Raw genomic sequence first — 20,120 nt, 5'->3', positions numbered from 1 at the left:
TAGGCTTCCAAACATAAAACATAGCAACATCAAACATAAAACATAGCAACATCAAATAAATAAGGCCCTGGATGGAAATATCTGCTCTAAATCCGTTGCTCCCTGCTTCACGTTCCTCCATGTCACTGATGTCCCTGTTTTTTTTCCCGCTTTAAAAGACACCAAGATCTCAATCAATTAATGAACATCTCGGGCGCAGTTGACTTTCCCTTCTCTCTATTTACATCTTTTTTACATTGCGTCGTCATCCGCAGAGGTTGAAAAAAGTATCAAGCGTATTTTGGCAAAGTAAAGATATCTGTTGTAGAAGTAGATAGATATAGATAGATATAATAGAAGTTAAAAAGTAAAGTTCAGATACATGTAAAATATACTTAAGTATAGTACTTGGCTACTCCCCCCCCCCTCCCCACTGTACGAACCTGTCTTGTTGAGTCCGGGGCCCTCTGCTCTCACCTTGCCAGCATCGTGAGAGGGGTCAACTTTGACTTTGAATGGACTGATGGGAATTTCCTGACAAGGTAAATGATGAGAAAATTCATTAATAATGAAAACAAACACTTCCTCTCCAAAGGTGATGTTACATAACATCCCTAATCTTACCTGGTCAGCAAAGAGCACCATGATGGTGTAGCGACCTGCGCCCGGGGGAGTGTACTTGACAGTAAAGGTGTCATTGTCATTCTTGATGATGTCAAAGTCGATGTCTGCCTCGGCAGGGCCAACCACCCCTGGGGCGCACTTGATTCCGATGCTGATGTCGCCTAGCAGTGCACAGCAGCGAGAATAGTTCAGAGAGGACGTTCCAAATCCGGCTATGAATGAAAATGGCCTTCTTTTGAGAACATTTCTGACGCTGACTCACTTGTACCGTGTAACTATGCAAAAGCCTTCTGAGCAGCATTCACAGGCCTCCTTTCATTGGGATTCACCTGGACTGTCAAGTCTTTTTATAACCATCATTTTCTCATGCGTGCTCACCTTGACCAGCCTCGCTGCAGTCCACAGTGAAGTATGTCGGCTCGTTAGCCTTGAGGCCCGTCTTCTCCACTCCGGGCCCATAGACCTTGACCTTGTCTGGATGACAACCCTCTCCGACCAGCACCTAATGAGTTCACAGTGTACTTTAGCGGCCTACGAGCAGTTGCCTGAAGTAGGACAGCTGCAGTCTTCTGTTAATAGACATTATTGCTATGCCGTCACATGTACTTCCGGGTGGCGAAAGCGTATGGCTAGCCCTTTGAACATAGAACAGCTAATTCACCTCAATTCAATACATCTGCGTGCCTTTTCGGATATCTTTAATCAGGTTTCCCAGCCATGTGGAGATCAATTGTGAATTCAGTTGGTTTTGTTCACGATATCTTGAATTCACCTCATTTAAAGATATCTACGTCCCTTTTCAGTAATCCCTTTTCACTAATCAGGAAGACGTTGCCATCTATATTATTAATTCCGGGTAGTCAAACTTGGCTTCTACATTTTGAAAATGCTTGCCATTAAATCACAAGCAGTCTCCAATTGCACCACAAGCAAACAAACCTTTACATGTCATTGACCAAGGCAGAGCGATTGAGAAAACAGGGTAAATGTCTCGAATTTTGATGTTATCCTTCTTCTGCATCTCTGTAATTTGAATGTGTGAGGTGTCAGTCGAAAAGAAGATGTTACGTGAGTTATTTGCTTGGAAAGGAAATGGAATGCCAGCCATAATTTAGATTCCAAGAGGTAAGTTCTTTCATAAACTGAGGTGGTGAAAATTCATACATAATTAACATGATCGCTGACTCATTTCTTTTTCTGTTCTTCGGATTTATGGCACGCACTTGCTCTTTTGACGATGAAATGGACAGCGCACTAGAGAGTGGACGTCTGCTTGCAGGCTAGCCATTATGATTTGCTAAATTACGAAAGACAACCCAACCAAACACTTTATACAAACAGGATGATGGACATCTGGTTCCTAGTCTGTCACTTTGTAATTGTCTACTCTGCCTCTAGGCAGTGTTTTGATCTTCTCTGTAAAATGTATTTACATCCACTCAATTTATCCTCCTCACCCACAGATTCCACCGGATTAATTTTCATTTTTATTTCGGAGGAAATAAAAACATTTCTCAACCTTTTGGGGTATACGTGGTGGCGCAACAGCCAACACAACAAATGTTTGTCATGGCTTCAGTTCAGATCAACAGTAGTCATTCACTTTCTTCTACCCAGACGTACTCTAGCGCTGATTTTCAACAAACGTGAAAAGATAAATAACATTGAATTCTTCATTGAGTGTGTCAGAGTGTAGCTGGGTGCATCTTACCCTGAAGGGGCTGTTGGGCACGTTTACGCCGTTCCAGGCGACGATGATGGTGTGTTTAATGGGCTTGGCGGGGGTGTACATGCACAGGTACGTGCCGTCACCTTTGTCGGTGATTTTGATGTTGATGGTGCAGCCTTCGGCATCCTAAGTGGATGCAAAAGCACGTCAAACCGGAGGATGCGCTCGCAAACGGTATACAGTCAAAACAGTGGAATCTCCGGAGTCAAACAGTATGGAAGTTGTACTTGGTAGTTGGGGAAATACTGTTTGTCTCTGTAATATCCTGTGTGTTTTGAAAACTCCAGCTGAATCTTCAAAGGAAACGGTGCTCTCCATACCTGGGCATAGATTGTGAGGGGACCCTTCCCAGCCATGCGGGCATCAATAGTGAATTCCGTTGGTTTGTTCACAGTAACGCCAGTTGGCTGCAGGCCCGGCCCGAACGCTTTCACCTGAACATTTCAATGTATTTGTTAACACCAGTGTGGCTTCATGCCTTTGTAATGCGGGAGTGGATACCTTCTCTGGGAAGCTTTCATTGGCGGCGGGGAGAATGTGGGCCATGAAGGGACTGTCCTTGATGTCCTCGTCGTCGCAAATTACATGGATGGCGTAGTCGCCGGGTTCAGTGGGCCAATAGCGGACGTCGCAGGAGCCGTCACCCTTGTCGTCACACTCTATCTTTGCCTGGGACGGGCCTTCAATGGAGAAGCCTTTACAAAAACAGAAATAATACATTCAAATGGCAGATTCATAGTAAAGTGAACTACACCACTATATCGCAGTTCATCAATGGCACCACCGCTATATCGCAGATTTTAACAGGTGGGTCTGGAATGCGTTAAACAGGGTTTCACTGTAAATGTTGTTGTAATAGTGGTCTGTGACTTACCCAGAGTTCCGACATCTGTGCCTATGGCCTCTACCACAAAGTCAGCAGATTTTCCCACCATCCCTGTCTTGAGACCAGGACCCCAGGCCCTCACCTTCTGGAAACCTGCCTCTGGTGCCACCTCCACTTCAAACGGGCTGCAGACAGTAATTATACAAGAACATCCGCAATATTATCTCTGTTGCATTGTTTACGATGCCCGGAATGCAGCGTTTGCCTTTTACCTGCGTGGGATGGGCTGGCCTCCCCATGTGATGCTGACTGTATATTTACCCGGCTTGAGGGGGTAATACTCGCATTCATAAACGCCGTTTCCCGCATCTCGCACTTTCACTTGCTCCTGTGCTCCAGCTGGGAGAAACAATGCAATATGGATTCTCATCTAGACAACATATATTTTATGCATGTATGCATTTGCTCCGCCAAGAAGCCAGGACGAGAGAACTTATCCAAAAAGGGAAGAGCGTAAGATGAGAGGGGTGTCTGACTCACTGGGTCCTCTGACTGAGACGTTCAATGTTCCACTCCCAGCTCCCTTGGTGAAAACTTTAAAGTCTGCAACCTCCTTTACTCTCACGCCCTTAGACTGAAGGCCTCTGCCTGTTGCTCTGCAGGCGTTTGGATTGATGGCTGAAAGGAATACCAACAACTATTTAGCAAGAAACTATTTTGTAACCGGAAGAAGCAGCAGTGTTAGTAGCAGAATATTCAACTGGGATTCCTTACAGATTGACTGAAAAGACCTGTAAATGAGAGAGATACCTTTTTCGATTACATAAACAGACACTATAAAGACATACCGAGCAACATTTTGACAACAGTTCAGTATGTCAGACATGAACGTTTGCAGGCTCTGGCTGAATGCCGGTAGATGCAAATGTGTGTGCGCTAAAAGCAAACAGGGCAGGCGAAAGTTGAACAAAGTGGAGAGAAAGGCCAAACAGGGATAATGACTAAAACTGTCAAGCTGGCAGGCCGCAAGAAGTTGAACGAAGCACTACACTGCGCCGTGCACCCCCACCATAGTGAAAGCTTCCTAAGGCATGGCACAGAGAGCAGTTCTTTTGGGAAGGTGAGCTGAGCACTGCGCGAAGGCTCATCCCAGTGGGCCATACTAACTTGGGCGGACTGGCTTTTTTGGTGGGGGCCCCTTTGTTCCAGGAGGAGTGAGCACTGACTGAGGAATTATCTGCAATGGAGCTCCCGTGAGAGGAGCAACAGGAGGTGCTAGAAATGACAGATAAGAAGCGTTATGGTCTAAAGTTGGAGGCTCCATCCTGGAGAAATAAAATGGTAACGAAAGGGTAACCCAGAATTTTACAGCATGCTAAGACATCCCTTTTTCTAAAAGAAATATATAACGGATGCTTCACCTTCTGCGATGTTGACAAGGAATGGGCTCTTTGGGATCTCATGTCCTCCAAACAGTACATGGATGGAGTGAGGACCCTCAATCACAGGACGATACGTGCATCGAAACACACTGTCGCCCTTGTTCTCCAGAATGATCTCCACTGTGTCGTTTTTACCCTGAGGGTCAACAATTAGCACGCTGATATCGCCATTGCCAGCACCTGGTTGAGAGGAAGAAAGATTAGTCACCAGTGGGCTCAATGTATTAATAGGACTGCCTTAAGGCTAATTTATTCCTCCCTATGACTGCTTGAGGAGTAAAGTGGTGTTTTATTCCTCAAACTCTCGTTACCGTGTCTGCAAACGATTGAATTTGACATTTTTACCGGCTGTGTAGATGTCAAAGTAGGTGGGTTTGTTGGCCATATTCCCAGTGCGCTCCAGACCAGGTCCCCTGGCGTGTACTTTACTGGGGTCACCCATGTCCTTCGCGACATTCACTGAATAGGGGCTTTTGTCAATATCCTGACCTGCAAATAACACCTTGACCTGACAGTTAAGGGGGAGAGAAACAAGTCAAATAAATATCAAGAAAACCCTTCTTTAAAGATGTCTCTAATTTAGGGCGTAATGGCTGCTTTATCTAACCTTGTGGAGCCCTTCAACTTTAGGAACATAAGTGACAGTGTAGGTTCTGTTCTTGTCCTTGTTGGGTTTCACTTTAGCCTGCAGATAGGGAGAAAAAAGTACAAGAGGGTTCAACGCAACAATATCCTGGCTTCGTCCTGTCCCTACTTTGCAACTTACCTCTTCTTTGTGTCCCTCTGGATCCTCCACATAGACCAGAACCTCACCACTGCCAGCTTCCAGAGTCTCCACAGTGAACACAGCAGGGTGAAGCACCTTGTTACCATGAGGCTCAATACCTGCGATGGAAACCATTCACACGTTATTTGACAACGGGAATGGCTAGAAAGGGAGTACTGTCACAGCACTGTATCGATGTCGGCCACAGAGAAGTCGATACTTTGACAGTAAACCTTGAGAACTGTTCATTATGTATACTTTGCTATAGTTTTGAGCTACCCACCGGGTCCGTAGGCTTTGGCCTTGTGAGGGAAAAGCTGCTTGGGTCTGAGAGCGGCTCCTGGCTTGAGCTTGGCTTTGGGGAACTGTGACAGGTAGGTCATCACTGAGTGCTCATCCACATCTGGATCCACGATCTCCTCAGGTGCAATCACCTGAAGTACAAACACATCAACACTATAAGTACAAAATTATACAGTACATTTCAGCTAAGCTACATTCATCACATTTTGAGCAAGTGGTGGCTGGCCCTTTTAAAACTTCTCTCTCATAACCACGGTGCAAAGGGATTTAACAGGAACTAAACATCTTTATTAGCACCACTACTGACTCGTCTCATACTTCTAGCACTTTGTCTTTCAGTCATTCGTTGGCACAAAGCGATGACCCGAGCTGGTTATATTTAACCCCAGTCCTGCAGGGTTAAGGACTGTTGCCTTCCGTAAGCTAGCCATGGGGATTTATACTTAGCCAGACCTCTCCCACATCTCCTTAACACCAGTGCACTGGAATCCAGCCCCCTTGAGCCGTCAGGACCGTGACATTCACCCTTCAGCGATCTGGCCAATGCTTATCCTTGTGGTGATTAGCTGGCGTAGCGTGTAACTAAACAACCTGCGCAGTGAGCCGTAGAACATCAGGGGTCATTAAAAAGGGATGGAATGGAAGCATGCAGCCTTGCTCTGATTACATCGTTATTCCAAGGGACACAGATTAGATCTTTTCTTGTTTCAGAGGCTGGCTCAGGAGTGTTTAAAGGTCTCTAAAAGCACCAAAATAGCCCTCCTAGACACAGTATTTGAAACCACCATAAGGCATTCTCTGCTTGTAAAAAACTTTCATTTTAAACTGAGCCTCGCATCAAACAGTTTGAGGATAATTGGTGTTCTTATTTTTCTATCTGCAGTGTATAAAATAGACTACAGTGCAAAGGTCCTGCGCCACTACCTTGTGTGTTATATCCCACATTCCAACAGTCTCGCTTTGCTCTGCAGTGTTAGAATGAATGAAAATATCTTCTCAACAGATGCCAAGAAAATCAAAGAAGATGGGTAGAGACTATTCCTTTTATGTCATACATTTACTTTCCAAGTACTACAGTACATTTTAAATACAAGTGCAGTGTTGACGTTCATACCGTGCATAATGTTCTAGTTGCTTTCAACATTATTAACTATACTTAAGAATAAAACCTTGTTTTTGATGAACATTTAATACACCTAATACACTACTGTACTTTATTGTCGGTCATTCATGGTAGTACTTGTTGTCAAATGTTTGACAACCTCTGACCCAGACAAGCCCCTCCCACCCATCTCAGCTACGTTAAATGAAGGTTATCCATCATGTCTTACCTGCGGCACACCCAGCCAATCATCCGCCTGCTGCATGGCTTCTCTGGCATTCTCCACAGGCTGGTTGGGGTCCCACTCGGCCCAATCAGGACACAAACCTAGCGGAATGCAAACAAGCCATTAAACCAGCCCGGTGCGCAGATGTCCACAGGCTGGCTTCCGCTGCCATTGCCATAATGAGGCCCCACTTGGACTGTCGCTACTATCGCTACGACACCTCCAGCTACAACAAGGTCCCATGACCTTACCGGGGCCGCGACAATGACGGTGTCTCTTCAAAACAAAGACGCGCGACAGGCGTGCTGCGGCTAGCATGCCCTGGGCAACTAATAGCTAAATTGGATTAGCGGTGACGATGGACTTCACAATGCTTTCATCCAGTTATTATAGACACAGGAGCGTAGTATGGATGGATGGATACATAGACAGATTGATTTTCTTTTAAATAAGGAAAATGCCACTTTTTCATATCGTAGATTAGAAAACCAGTAATAAAATCATGAGCGTGTTTAGCATTAAACAGATGGCGCCATCTTGGCCATCGGGGGGCAGTATATTACAGACATATGGCTATGGTCTCAGTAAGCTGCAGTAGTATTAGTCTTTTTCGCAGAGGATAAAGAATATTACCCTGTATTGTGAAATTGTCTATATGTCTATTGCTGCACAGTTTGTTCAACTTTCCATTGCTTAATTGAGTGATAACACTGCGACACGCTCGTGTATGGTGTTTTGCATTGTTTGTTAGCATTAAGCTTAGGGGATTTTCCTAAGACATACAGTAGCTATGTGGAGTTTTAAATATGCAGCATGTAATGGTACCTGTATTATGTTTATTTTGGCAGTAAACTTCAACTGGGAGCGGCAACAAACAGCTTGAAGTCTCTTTGTTTTTAAGACTTGTTCACTAAATGCCAAACTGCTGCCTGTTGTGAAATGAGTTGTTTTCATTGCCACCATACAACGCTTGTGTTTCAATTTTTTAGTAAAGTAAAAGCAAGGAAAATCATGTGAGCAACAGCTCGTATCTCAAGGCACTGCTGTACAAACAAAAAGAGCAGCATTGTGGAAGGATTGAAATAAAGTTAAATCTAAGCGAAACAAGAAAACAATTATTATGTTGCATATTGGTATATTTTAAGGAATATACATTAGTGTAATGATGCTACAATAATATTTTTACTATTGGTGCAAAGTGGGAAGTATATTATTGATAGGGAGATATAATAACATCGATATGGTCAGTCTAGTAAACATTTTGATATTTATAATAGTTTAATTTCACATCGAAACTGGAGAGAAATTAAAGACGTTAAAATAATACTTTTAAATTTTGTGGCAAAGCTGTCCAGAAGCCATTTTGAAAGCAAGGAATCTGTGTAATTGTTTAAAAAGAAACTGGGTGCACTAAAACAGGTCTACACCAGCCTTTTTGTTCACAATATTGATTTTTATCTCAGCGTGGACGATTTAAGATGTTTTTCACATCGGTGTGCAAACGTAAACCAGAGCCGCCGCGTGTTGTCTCTCGGCCACACGGCAACAACGTCGGGCTGATGAAACGACGCAACCTTGTATGGGCAGCATTGCAGCACTGAAAGATGCGTCTCCTCGCACCTCGTGTAAACACAGTCAAACAAGGCCTCGCGCTCGCCTTCAGCTACGCCTCCAAAATCCGCTCGGCCGAGGGGAATCGCAACATTCAGTGCGGGGGGGGGATGACATCAAGTGTGGCAGAGGTGGCAAAATAAATCACACTATGTACTTACGTAGGTGTACAAGTAATTCTGTACAAAAAAAAAAAAAAAGAGTGTTAAAAGTAGAAGTGCTGATTCAACTCCTTTATTTACGTAAAACAGTACAGACTCTAAAATGTACAAGGTGTGTCAGAAAGGTTCCAGGACTAGCATTAGCTATATTTTAAACCCAAACCATATGCCTTGAGCATACATGACAGTTACTGGTTGAGAAGAATATTGCTGTGCTAGAACAACCTCCCTACTTCCATGACCTGGCTCGGTGTGTGTTTTTTTGTTTTGTTTTGTTTTTTCTTTCCATCAATGGGATACGTTTTGAAGACGTGGACGACGTCAAGACGGTCATGACGACGGAGCTGCGGAAGGTCCCAGAAGAATGTGGCAGAGAAGGCTGAGAAAGTGCATTGACTCCAAGGGGATCTCTTTGCAGGGGGGAAACTTGAAAACTATATTTTGTGGCACCAGTCCTGGAACCTTTCTGACATACCTTGTGCATTTTCTGTACTGTTTTACTTCAATAAAGGAGTTGCGTTACTCAAGTGCAAAAAGTAAAAAATGAATGGGTTTCAGTTGGCTTTCCCTCTCTCTATTTTCATCTTTTTTTTTTTTTTTTTTTTTTTTGTCGTCAAAGTTACAAGCCTATTTTGACAAACAAAGGAGACCTAAGTGCATGTTATCAAGAGTGTTATATGTTATAAAGTGCAAGTGTCAGGAGTAAAACTAACAAGTCATCAGAAAATAAATGGCCACGTAAAGTACAGATATCTGAACAGTCTGCTTAAGTACACTGCCAAAGTATTTGTACTTGGTTACTTCCCACCACCAGTCGCTCACTGGCAGTGACTCAGAATTGCGGACGTCTGGTCCCGAGTACTGTGGCTTTTACGCTCCTCTCTGTGACACATCACTCGGCTTTTTGACGTCTGGCCAAGCACCCCCCTTCCGCAGTGGAGGAGGAGGACGAATGCTGGCCAAATTAGGGGGTGTAGTTGTAGGCGCAAAGGCAGAGAAAGAGGGTCGGGCTCGGGCCCGAGGACAGATGACAGCTTCAGTCGTTGCGGGACAGCTGGCTGAGACGTCACCTAGCCATGACTAACCTCTGACACGACCTGCTCTCCGCAGGCTGACGTCCGAGTGTGTGAGAGATACCAAGGAGGCAAATTCTGTCTGGAAGGTGTTAACGTTTCTAATGTACTGATGGACTGCGTGCTTGGCCTTGCCTAGCAACCGAGGAAAACTAAAACAGACACCTCATGTACCAAAGGGCCAGAACCTTAGGTCTACTGAACCCCCCGTTTGTAGTGGGGGATACCGTCCAGGCCCACCCACGATATAGAGACCAATAAACATGGTTAAACCCATTACAACACTTATTTTCTAAACACATTGTAAATGTGTCAAATCTATCCAAATATGCTTGACTTGGATCCCACGTGTAGGTTCAAAAGTAGTATAGTGTGGCCTCAATACTTGAATTGACAATCAAATGTGGTTGTAGCAGTCAGGATTATGTCGCAAAGACACTTTATCTGTTGCCGTGTGGGGCAGATAATTGGAAAGAAGCTCGACCAAAAGGAGTGTGGACTTTGGGAACTGAGAGGTTACTGAAACAGTTGGAACGGAGCGTGCTGGTGGTGGTATGTAGGGTGAGCAGCGAGCAAAGACAGTGTGATCTTGCAGATGAGTGTTTTATGATAAACATAGACCAGTGAATTTGCACCATTACATTTCCTGTTGTATTACCGGATGTCTTACCTGGAGCGCAGTTGTCCACCAAAGCTCCGAGGGCTTTGCCGTCCCTCCAGTCACGATTGAAGTTGTTGATGGGCAGCTGGGGCACTTTGTTCTGTATCCAGCCCAGCAGACGCTGCTTGGGCGTCATCTTCTTGGTCTCCTCGTCGTCGTCGTCGTCCCACATGGGCATGGATATAGAGTAGTGCAGGATGAGAGTCCAGATGAGACCCAGGATCAGCTTTAGATTTCCGTCAACAATGGCTTTGCTGTCTGTGGCGAGAGGACAGCAGTGAATTACTATACAGCACTTAAAAGTTAAGCTTTTTTTGTTTTGTTGTTGCTCATTTTCAGAGATTTCAGCAGAGGTGCTAAAAGTACTCACACTCTGTACTTGAGTAAAAGTACAGTTACTTGACTCAGGTAAAGTACAGATACAGTACATGTGTTTCTCCATTGTGTGTGTTCAAATCTCCATTATTGAATGGGCTACAACATTGCGACACTGATGCTATTCGTTAGGCCATCTGTTTTGTTTTGCATTGTAATTTAGCGTTAAGCTAAACTGGCGTTTCCAAGGCAAAGTCTCAAAATGTCAAGGCACCACTGTACTTGGGGATTTTTTTTTTTTTAATCATGCAAATTTGGCAGGGTTGTTAACAACACTTCTCTGTCGTGTGTCAAATTTACAAAACAAGCTCCCTTTGTTCACGTTCCTCCAATGTCGCTAGGTGATGTTCCTTTTTTTTCTGCCTCCTAAGACTACAAGGTCTCAACCACGGTTGACTTTATCTCTCTCTATTTACATCTCTTTTACATCCCGTCGTCTGCTGAAGTTGAAAAAAAAATGAACGAGCTTATTTCGACACAGTAGTGAGCAGAAATTACTCGTTAAACAAACAAAGTTCCGATACCTGAGGAATCTATTTGAGTATTTGGATTCAGTTACTTCCCACCACTGCTTTTCAGTGAGCAAGGACTTAAGACGAGATTTAAGAGCTACGCCGGGCATGTTTTATCAACGTTGGAGTGGAGAGCTGACCAGGCTATTCTGAGTAGGTATATAAACAACCGTGATTGACTGCCGGGAGGACAGCAATCTAACGCATCTCCGCCGCAGCCCCCCGGCCGGCCGCCTCCCCCTCCCGCCCGAGCCCCTTTCTTCCAGACAGCTGTCTGGCAGAGGAGCCCTAACAATCTGTCATGTGCTCACAATGCTACACTGAAGGCAGTGACAGCTGAGGATATGTGCAAGCGGATCTCTCGCTGCATAAATACCTCTTGGATTTCAATTACCTCCCAAAGTGGTAGCGCTAGCGTGCGATAAATCAACGGCTTGGAGATTGGCCGAATCGACGGCAAAGCGAAGCACTTCATTTCCTAAAAGTTGCCTGGAGAGAAAGTTGTAATTTCAAGATGCCATCGCTTAACCTCAAAGACGCCCTTTGACTTTTAATGCGGTCAGCAGTTTGTGGGCAGGAGATTCCTTTTACCCAGGAGCCTATTTTAGGAGGATTAGGTAAAGCTACTTTTTGGTTTCTGTCACATACGTTTTGGTTTGTTATCACATTTTAATGGCCACGTATAAGAAGAATCTGTTCTGTCCATTTATCCGATTATTATGCGACATTTTCCCTAAGTGAAGTGAATTAAGTATACAGAGGTTCTAGGTGTATGCAACGGCGACATAAGAACTTGGACTCTCGTCCTGATTGAAAGCTCCTGGACAATTGTTCAAGCAAATGAACTTCTGGGGTTTCTTTCACCCACAGATGCGAGCTGTCCTCGGTTTATGACGGCGCTCTGTTCCTACGGCTGCGATCTAAGCAGAATTTGTACGCAATTCGGAAGCTGCCGTATCACTCACGAACACCGTGTGAACATGCATTCTTATGCTGCTCAGCAAACTCGTTCATCCGTATTGCCTGACTTTTTTTTATGTTCGTCCATGTTTTGTCCAATTTATGTCTGATTTTGGTTACATTTTTCCCAATATTTGTCAGAATTTTCCATGTTTTTTTTTTTGTTCAGTGCTTTGCCCAATTTTGGTGAGGTTTGTCAGACTTTTGCCTTTTTTAATATTTTCTGTCAAGTTCGTGTATTTTTTTTCTGTCCGATTTGACACATTTTTTGTCAGGTTTAAGATTTGTTATATTTCTGGCAGTTTGTGTCCGATTTTTGTCTTTTTTTTTTTTTTTTATATATATTCAGACAATAACCCTAACCCTAACTAACCACTGCCCACTATTCATAACCTCAAAACGTATAGGTTGTTTCAGTTGGTTTGTATTCTTCGACTTACTGCGACTTATCGCAACCTCTTGGGTTTGTCGGCAGGATTACACAAACACTACGCAATCGATTGTCTTAAAACTTTGTTCAAGGGTGAAAGTGTCAAACAAAATTGCATTACATTTCGGTGAGGATATGAATTAAAATGTGGGTATAACGATATAGTTTCATTGTTCCTCTGTAATAGTCCACTTACAGTGCATTGGGGCCAAGTGCTGCAATTGTCGAATAGATCCAACGGATGGTGCTGGAGTTGAACATTATGGGCTTATACGCAACTCACAAAAAGTTTGGGATGGAAGGGCTTCTGGGGTGAAATTTCACAATGAACCTAAAATACGCTCTAACCTTTATAAGGTGGCCTTAACACATTCACTGCCATTGACGGCTTTAGAAGTCAAATCTCCATGTTAACTGGGAAGGCTGGCAGTGAATGAGCTAATTTGACTAACTGTAAACTTTTCAAGGTCTTTTCAAAGTCAAACGGACTTGTTTTGAATTTTTCTGCCTTGGCGGAGGTCTGCCGTCTCCTGCTTGACTTGAGTGAGTTGGTGGCCAAGCAGCTGCTTTCCGTCAAGCCGCACAGTTTGAGTGGCACAGTCAGGTGCGGCAAAAGTGGCCCAGCGTGCGTCTGGCCTGGGCGAGCCAATTGTCAGCACAAAGAGACATCCATCACACTCCGTGTGGACACACGCTGGCGCACATGTGCAACCGAGCCTGCTTGTGGCTTTTTATTGCCTCTGACAGTACGTGCGCGGATGCACAAGCCGTTAGGTCAAACAATTTCGAGACGTTTAGCGTCCGGAAGGCCGAACGGACCGCATGTGTTCATCCGCCGTATACACGAACGTGAGCTCACACGCTATCGGAGACGCACCGGGTGACGCCTGTCCAACTCATAGCCGTTGTGGTGACTTTTGCCTCCTGCGATCAGCAAATGTACAGTTGTCGCAGTCCGGCCAACAAAGCCTCAGATAGTGGGGATTTCACTCAAATGCAGTGGTGAGTGGTCAGCAACAAGCTTAATCTAATATTTGTTCCATGAAAATGTATGAATGTATTCCCAACAGTCTACTCTCTTCATTTTGTGGCGTTTGACTTGGCAGCACTGCTTCCAGTTTGCGGAAGGGGACGTTTGATGTTCTTGTCCAATCGGATTTCAGCCTCACTGTGTTGCCATGTCAATGTAATCTGCCCAGAGCCTGCACAACCAGTCGCGCTGTCGATGCAACTTCAAGTATATTAGCAATGGGACTGTTTCTTGAAACAATCGGATTTCAAATTCACCTCCCCTGCCTCAATGACATCAGCTTTTTCTGTCCTCTGATTGGTCAGTCAGTGCAAAATTTGTTACAGCCAAGTTGGACTAGTAAAACACGTGACTGACAACGATAACAATAATGTCAGCATTTTTCCATCCTCTGATTGGTCGGACAGAGCAAAACCTGAAAAAACTTCTCCGAACAAAACATCTCTGTAGCAATCTGTATCCATGAATACATTTAATATTCAGCATCTCTGGTGAAAATGATACATTTTCTTTATCGTTTCTTTTTTTTTTTTTTTTTGTCATGTTATTAAATAATAATGTGAACTGTTCCAGATGATGTCCAAGGCAAATGTGCGAGTAGTTATATTGTATTTCTGTACAGTATCGATGGGTTATTTAATTGCGACCGTGACATTGTTGGTATTAAGAGGTTAAGTCCTCACTGAGGACCCTGGTAATAAATACATAACCCGCTGCTAGGTGAAAGACTACGTTAAAGCCAAAAGGTAAAAATATGACTTTGTGTATTGGAAGCGTTGCTGCCAAGAATGTTGCTATGAAAAAAAAAAGAGAATAGACAGTTAGGAAACTCAATCCCCTTAAATTGTTTAAGTGTACCTCATGTACGGTGTCAGAAATATTGGAATGGTAGAAGTCCATCTGTATCCCTTAAGGTACAATTCATTCGAATGTACTGACCGGGGCTCATTATTGGACTCCAAAGTAGTCGCTTGTACCTTTTCCAGAGCCTGAAGGGCGCAATTACGGTCCCCTTCTTGTCACCAATTTTAAAAAATGACTGTACATACATTATGCAAAAGGTTAACCATCCATTAATTAGCCCTTTGTGGGCTGTATGCGTTTACGTTGGACCTTCAGGCGCAGAAATTCTCTCCAGTGGCAACTCTGCTTTAGTCGCACCACCCCATGAAATCCATCCAAGTGTTTCGCTTAGCGTCCAAATTCGGCCTCCCCCGAATTAACGAAGTGATAGACTCATGAAACGTGTTTCCCCCTCAAACAGGGAGTTTGTATGCTGCAAACATTAGCCTTTGTGGCACATTATACAGGGTTACTCTGCCTCTTCCACGAACACTTCAAACTTCCTTTTGCACTTGTGGTTCTCTCCCAAATTTCCCTTGGTGAAAACCGTCAGTTACCTCATTTAAAGGGCAGCCTTTACCACTGTTACGCCTGTTGCCAATTGCGTCGCAATCTAAGTAGATCGTGCGCAACACGTCCATCAACAGCGCACACAATCTGCTAGCGTGAACACGTAAGCTAGGGCCTGCCTTTTAAGAGCAAAGTAAATCCAAGCCCTGGTATCGTAAGATCCCCACATACTCCCAGTCTGTGGGACTCACCAATGGACACCAGCTTGATGTGCTCCCGGTCCAGGAACTCCAGGGCCACGGAGACGTTCTCCAGCTTCATCTGGCGGAAGTTGGGCCTGCTGTGGTACTTGCGGTACATCTTCTTCTGGCTCAGCACCTCCAGCAGCCAGATGAGCTTCAGGCCGTCGCTGAATTCGCGCTGCAGGTCGCCGATGGTCTTGTTGACGCACTTCAGGTGCTCGTTGCACCACCGAGTGAACGTGTTCTGCTGGATCTTCTTCCACGGCGCGTCCTCGGCCAGGTCCTTCTCCGTGGCCGGCATCTCGTCGTCCTCCTCCCCGCCAAAGTCGGCGGCCTGGTAGTACTGCGGCTCCTCGCTGTAGTTGTTGCTCATCATGGCGGTCCTGGTTGCTTTTTATACCCCAAGTTTAGCGCGTCGATGGCAAAGTGTGCACTGGGTTAAGTCGACTCGTGAATACAGCAGCGGTGTCAGGAACGGTGAACGATGTCTAAATTCCGCTTCCTCCCGGATTCGATTGGCGCACTCTTGTCAAAGTCGCTCCTGGTCCTGCGCAGCGCGGCCCCGGGAACAGGCGTGCGGCCCCGGCTCGTCTCTCGACGTGTTTGACTTGAATGTCCAGAGAGGCAACCGGTGGCTTTATAAAGGCCCCCCCGCCGCCCACCCGCCGGACCGCGTCATTCCGGAGCCCTGCGATCATGCTCCATCTGCTCATCCGCGAGGGGTCCGGGGGCTCCGGCTCGGTTTACTGGGCTGGAAGGGGGGGGCCTGATTGGTCAGAGCCCAGTCCAAGCATGCCGCTTATTTTTAGGCACTCCTATTTGGGAGTCTTTGTGTGTGTGTGTGTGTGTGTGTGTGTGTGTGTGCGCGCGCGCGCTCGTGATTGTTGACAATGTGTGTCACTCCCAGCACTTAAGAGGCTGAACAACTGAGCTAAGAAAAGAAAGTGAGAGAAGCCTTTCAAAAAATAAAACCAAAATGGAGAAGCGCACACATGCACTCTCTGGTCACTTCATTAAGTACACTTGTAGCTCCAGAACTAGAGCTGTCACAAAATCTGCCTTTACTAGCGTACTAGAGAACAGCGATCTTAACTGAAGACAGTTGTCAAAAGCATATGTCTTATAAAATATATATAAAATCTCGCCTAGATCGCGTCGTGCCGGCCCTGCTCAAGCATCACTGTATTGTTTTAATGGCTTTTTGTTGGTTGAGGGTATACGCATTCTGATAATCGGCCCAAATTTGATCACTTTGCCCCCTTTCCGATCAAAGTCAGCCAAAGGCCTGATTATCGGGTGTCTCAAAGATTATTCTGAGTGATTACCCTGTGGTGTGCGGTGTGTTCAAAGTGATATTTTCTCCTCTGGTCTGCTCAGGAAGACGCTCGGCGCCGACAATCGCAAACGTTAAACCTGTTCAGCATGTATGACTGCAAACCCCGATGCGAGCGGTCAACACCAAGTTTGACTGAGCCTCATTCGCCAGCAGTTTTAAGAAGGAAGTCAACCTGCTAACCTTTCACTACCAAGTTGGTGCTCAAAGATGAACACATCATTTTTCTATAGATAGCTGCTTGTGTGAGTGGACGTCAATGTCTTTATGGTAATGTCCTCACTTTCATGTCTAATTATACTTTTAAATGAGCAGAAAAATGGCACACACACACACAGCTCATGAAGTGGATCTATAAATGCTTGGCAGTGATGAAAGTGTTGAATAAAATTAATACACAGGGTTATTTGAGGATGGGGGTGGGGGTCCGTTCGGTCGGAAGAACTGTGACTTTTTAAGCCGACGGCCACCATGTGGTCGTGGTTCATCTTTTGCGCACCCGCTACGTGGTGGATTTTTAGGTGAGGTTTTTTTAAAATATAGATTTTTATATATCGAAGCGAGTAGAAATTTGGAGTGGCACACCTTCCGTGTAGTACCACATTGTGCCACAACATGCCTGGCAGCACTGAGCTATACTGGAAGAGATGCAGCAAAATAAAAGCGAGAAGCGGTAGAGATTTTTTGGGTTTTTACTTTGAAATTTGACGTTTGCTTTCATTTGTATTTTTGTTTTATTTTTGTTTTTACTTTCAGCTCTTCATTTAGTTTTATTTTCATTTTATTTGGATTTTTGTTTTTAATTTTTTATTTGTACCTCATCTACTTTCAGGTATGTGTTTTTATTTCCACCCTCTTCATTCAAGTGCAAACAGTTAATTTTATTGAATTAAAATGTTTATATCGGACATTTGGAAAGGAACATTTGAAGAGATTTTAAATATTTGGTTTTATTTGATTTGATTGATCATTTAGGTTAATCTTGTCCATGATTGTAATTTACTACATTAACTTGTATTTTATTTCAATAGTTAAATTATATTTAGCCATTTCAATTTGTATTAATCCTCATCATTCAGCAAAAACAAATATGAATGAATAATAATTTCTATATAATTATATAAGTAGAAGTTGTTTGATGGTTTCTAATTATGTAACATCTATGCTAATTTCCGTTAGCCCGTCTATTTTGTTTCACATTATGTTAGCATTAAGCTAGCAGAGTTTGGTTAGACGAAATGACAATTTGAACAATTCGGTGTTTAAATGTCCAATGTTGAATTATTTTTGTTTTGTTTTGCGTGTCTGTTAGAGAGTACACTTCAACGGGGAGTGACAACAAAACAAAACAAAACAAAACAAAGAAAGCATGTTTGCTGTTATTCTGGGCAACGGCGGGAGAGAATTTTCTTTGTATCTCCTCAAAGTCGCGTTAAATACTACTTTCCCATTTCGTGGCAATGAGATAGTGAACATAGGTGCTTAGGATTACTTTTAAAAAAAAAAAAAAAAGTGTGTTTTAATCCGTTTAAATGTGTTTAAAAAAGTGTGGAATGGGGTTAAAAACAAAGAATTCTCTGTATTGCAGATTTTCACTTGTTGCCAATAAATGGGGGCTCACGGTTCACATTTTCAGTGGGAACTCCTTATGCATTCATGCTCCTCTCCTGCCTGTTTTTTTCTGTTTAACAATTCCGAATCCAAACAAACAAAGACGTTAGGGTAGACTGCGTAAGTGTGTCCTTGCTTGACTTCTCCGTGTGATGAAATCCATGAAAACTTGAGAGTCTCTGTTAAAATCGGTCGGCGAACGTGAGTTGCATTTAATTGTATATTTAGCATTCCAGACAGCTGGGATTCATTTGAATATATTCATATGAGGAGACTCCCCGAATGAACGTTACATTAATGAAATCAAATGTCACGAATCAGACACTTTTCCAAAGGGAGAATTTTCATCCCTGCCGCTGTAATATTGTACCACGCCTCGAGCTTCTCCGGGTCTCTGCTCGACTTTGAAAATATGATTTTCAAGGGCCCCCTGTCAGTCATTGGCCCTTCCAAGAATCTTAGCTTTTCCCAAAGGGGAGGAGGTATACCTAATAAACTGGCATAAATTGTTCAATTGTGTGGGCAGGGTAGATTCCAGTCTTAAAAAAAAAAAAAAAAAACATCTTCCCAGTCACACCAATTGTTTTTTATTATTGTCATCCTTCACTTATTGTTGACATTTCCAGCCATACCTTGACTTAATAGTTTAAATTGTCCTGTGATCAAGCTCTGATCTTAATTTATTCATGAATCAAATACATTTTCCTCATGAAAATGAATTAAAATGCCATTAATCCGTTCCAAAAAAAAAAAAAAAAAAACACTGCTGTTTTTTCCCCCATGTTTAATCAAGAACAAATAAATAGCACTGTCTTGTATAAAACATCCCAAAACCTCATATGATATTAACTTTTGTCCCCAGAGAAATTGCATGCGTTTCATAGCGGCCCGCCTTTTCTCCTCCCCCACTCGACTTGATTCAATATTCCAGGCAGGTTTGGAAGGACCGAAAGATGGCAATTGCGACATTTCCCCCTTTAGGACTTGAGCCGTAACTCTCAAAGGGAAGGAGGCAGACTTCAAATTCAGATATTTACCTCCTCAGGAAAAAGGACTGAAATTTAAACCCCGCTCGTGCTTCGTCTTTGTGAAGCTTTATACCGATTACGCCGCCTGCTACTTTTGGGATATTAGCATCTTCTCGAACTTAGTCAAGGCTGAGCTGTGACAGTGAACGCGTCGTTTCCTGGCACGCGTTAAACTCGGCGAGCTTATGTCACATCCCCGCAGCGGGGGTTATTAATAGCCATACAAGCAAAGGGGGCAACAATGCTGAAGTAGAAATAGTTGTGTTAAAAAAAAAAAAAAAAAAAAGACTCATGTAAAAGTGAATTTATTTATTTCTAAATACATTATACATATTTGAAAATAATTGCTGAAAACATCCACAAATCAGGGAGAAAGTCATGGAAATTCCTTGGTCAAAATGTCACTCACCATCGTAAAGAAATGTTCTAAGTTTACATTTTGTAACGCTCAGGAATAAAAAAAAAAAAACTCTTTTCAGTTTATTACCGTTATGAGTCAAATGTAAAAATAAGTAATTTAAAAAATAATTAAATGTAATGACAAGGTGTAATGTGTTCCTTTTTTTTTATTTTATTTTTTTTTTATATACATTGTGTAAAGAGAAGTTAACCTCTGCTATTTGTAAAATGTAAAAACAAAAAAGTCAGTCTTAACTTTAATGACGAGGTGTAATAATGGTGATTTGCATGTATTTTCTTTTTTTTTTTTTTTTTACTTTTTTAAATTAACCTCTGTAGCTGTG

At 43.4% G+C, this 20,120-nt stretch overlaps 1 protein-coding gene across 3 annotated transcripts in view; it reads right to left on the bottom strand.

Moving 5' to 3' along the window:
* Positions 1 to 15,999, bottom strand: part of LOC133402865 (filamin-C-like) — a 38,006-nt gene extending 22,007 nt beyond the window's left edge. The window contains exons 1-18 of one of the 3 annotated variants that reach the window (XM_061677097.1): positions 15,415 to 15,999; positions 10,513 to 10,761; positions 7,001 to 7,098; positions 5,650 to 5,800; positions 5,367 to 5,485; positions 5,208 to 5,285; positions 4,946 to 5,108; positions 4,580 to 4,780; positions 4,326 to 4,433; positions 3,699 to 3,836; positions 3,431 to 3,557; positions 3,207 to 3,343; positions 2,834 to 3,027; positions 2,653 to 2,766; positions 2,315 to 2,458; positions 982 to 1,105; positions 604 to 815; positions 423 to 513 (exon numbers count right to left, since the gene is read on the bottom strand). In XM_061677097.1, coding sequence (XP_061533081.1) covers positions 423 to 513; positions 604 to 815; positions 982 to 1,105; positions 2,315 to 2,458; positions 2,653 to 2,766; positions 2,834 to 3,027; positions 3,207 to 3,343; positions 3,431 to 3,557; positions 3,699 to 3,836; positions 4,326 to 4,433; positions 4,580 to 4,780; positions 4,946 to 5,108; positions 5,208 to 5,285; positions 5,367 to 5,485; positions 5,650 to 5,800; positions 7,001 to 7,098; positions 10,513 to 10,761; positions 15,415 to 15,781 — 2,815 coding nt within the window. In that variant the 5' untranslated portion in view covers positions 15,782 to 15,999. The remainder of the gene's footprint in view (positions 1 to 422; positions 514 to 603; positions 816 to 981; positions 1,106 to 2,314; positions 2,459 to 2,652; positions 2,767 to 2,833; positions 3,028 to 3,206; positions 3,344 to 3,430; positions 3,558 to 3,698; positions 3,837 to 4,325; positions 4,434 to 4,579; positions 4,781 to 4,945; positions 5,109 to 5,207; positions 5,286 to 5,366; positions 5,486 to 5,649; positions 5,801 to 7,000; positions 7,099 to 10,512; positions 10,762 to 15,414) is intronic. The other 2 variants (XM_061677098.1, XM_061677099.1) reach the window with 2 other exon arrangements.
* Positions 16,000 to 20,120: the final 4,121 nt, after the last annotated feature.

This window comes from Phycodurus eques, chromosome 5, assembly GCF_024500275.1.
Source record: "Phycodurus eques isolate BA_2022a chromosome 5, UOR_Pequ_1.1, whole genome shotgun sequence".
In the NCBI taxonomy this organism is placed as follows: Eukaryota; Metazoa; Chordata; class Actinopteri; order Syngnathiformes; family Syngnathidae; genus Phycodurus; species Phycodurus eques.
Note: the sequence above shows the minus strand (reverse complement) of the source record. Positions and strands in the feature narration are given on the sequence as shown.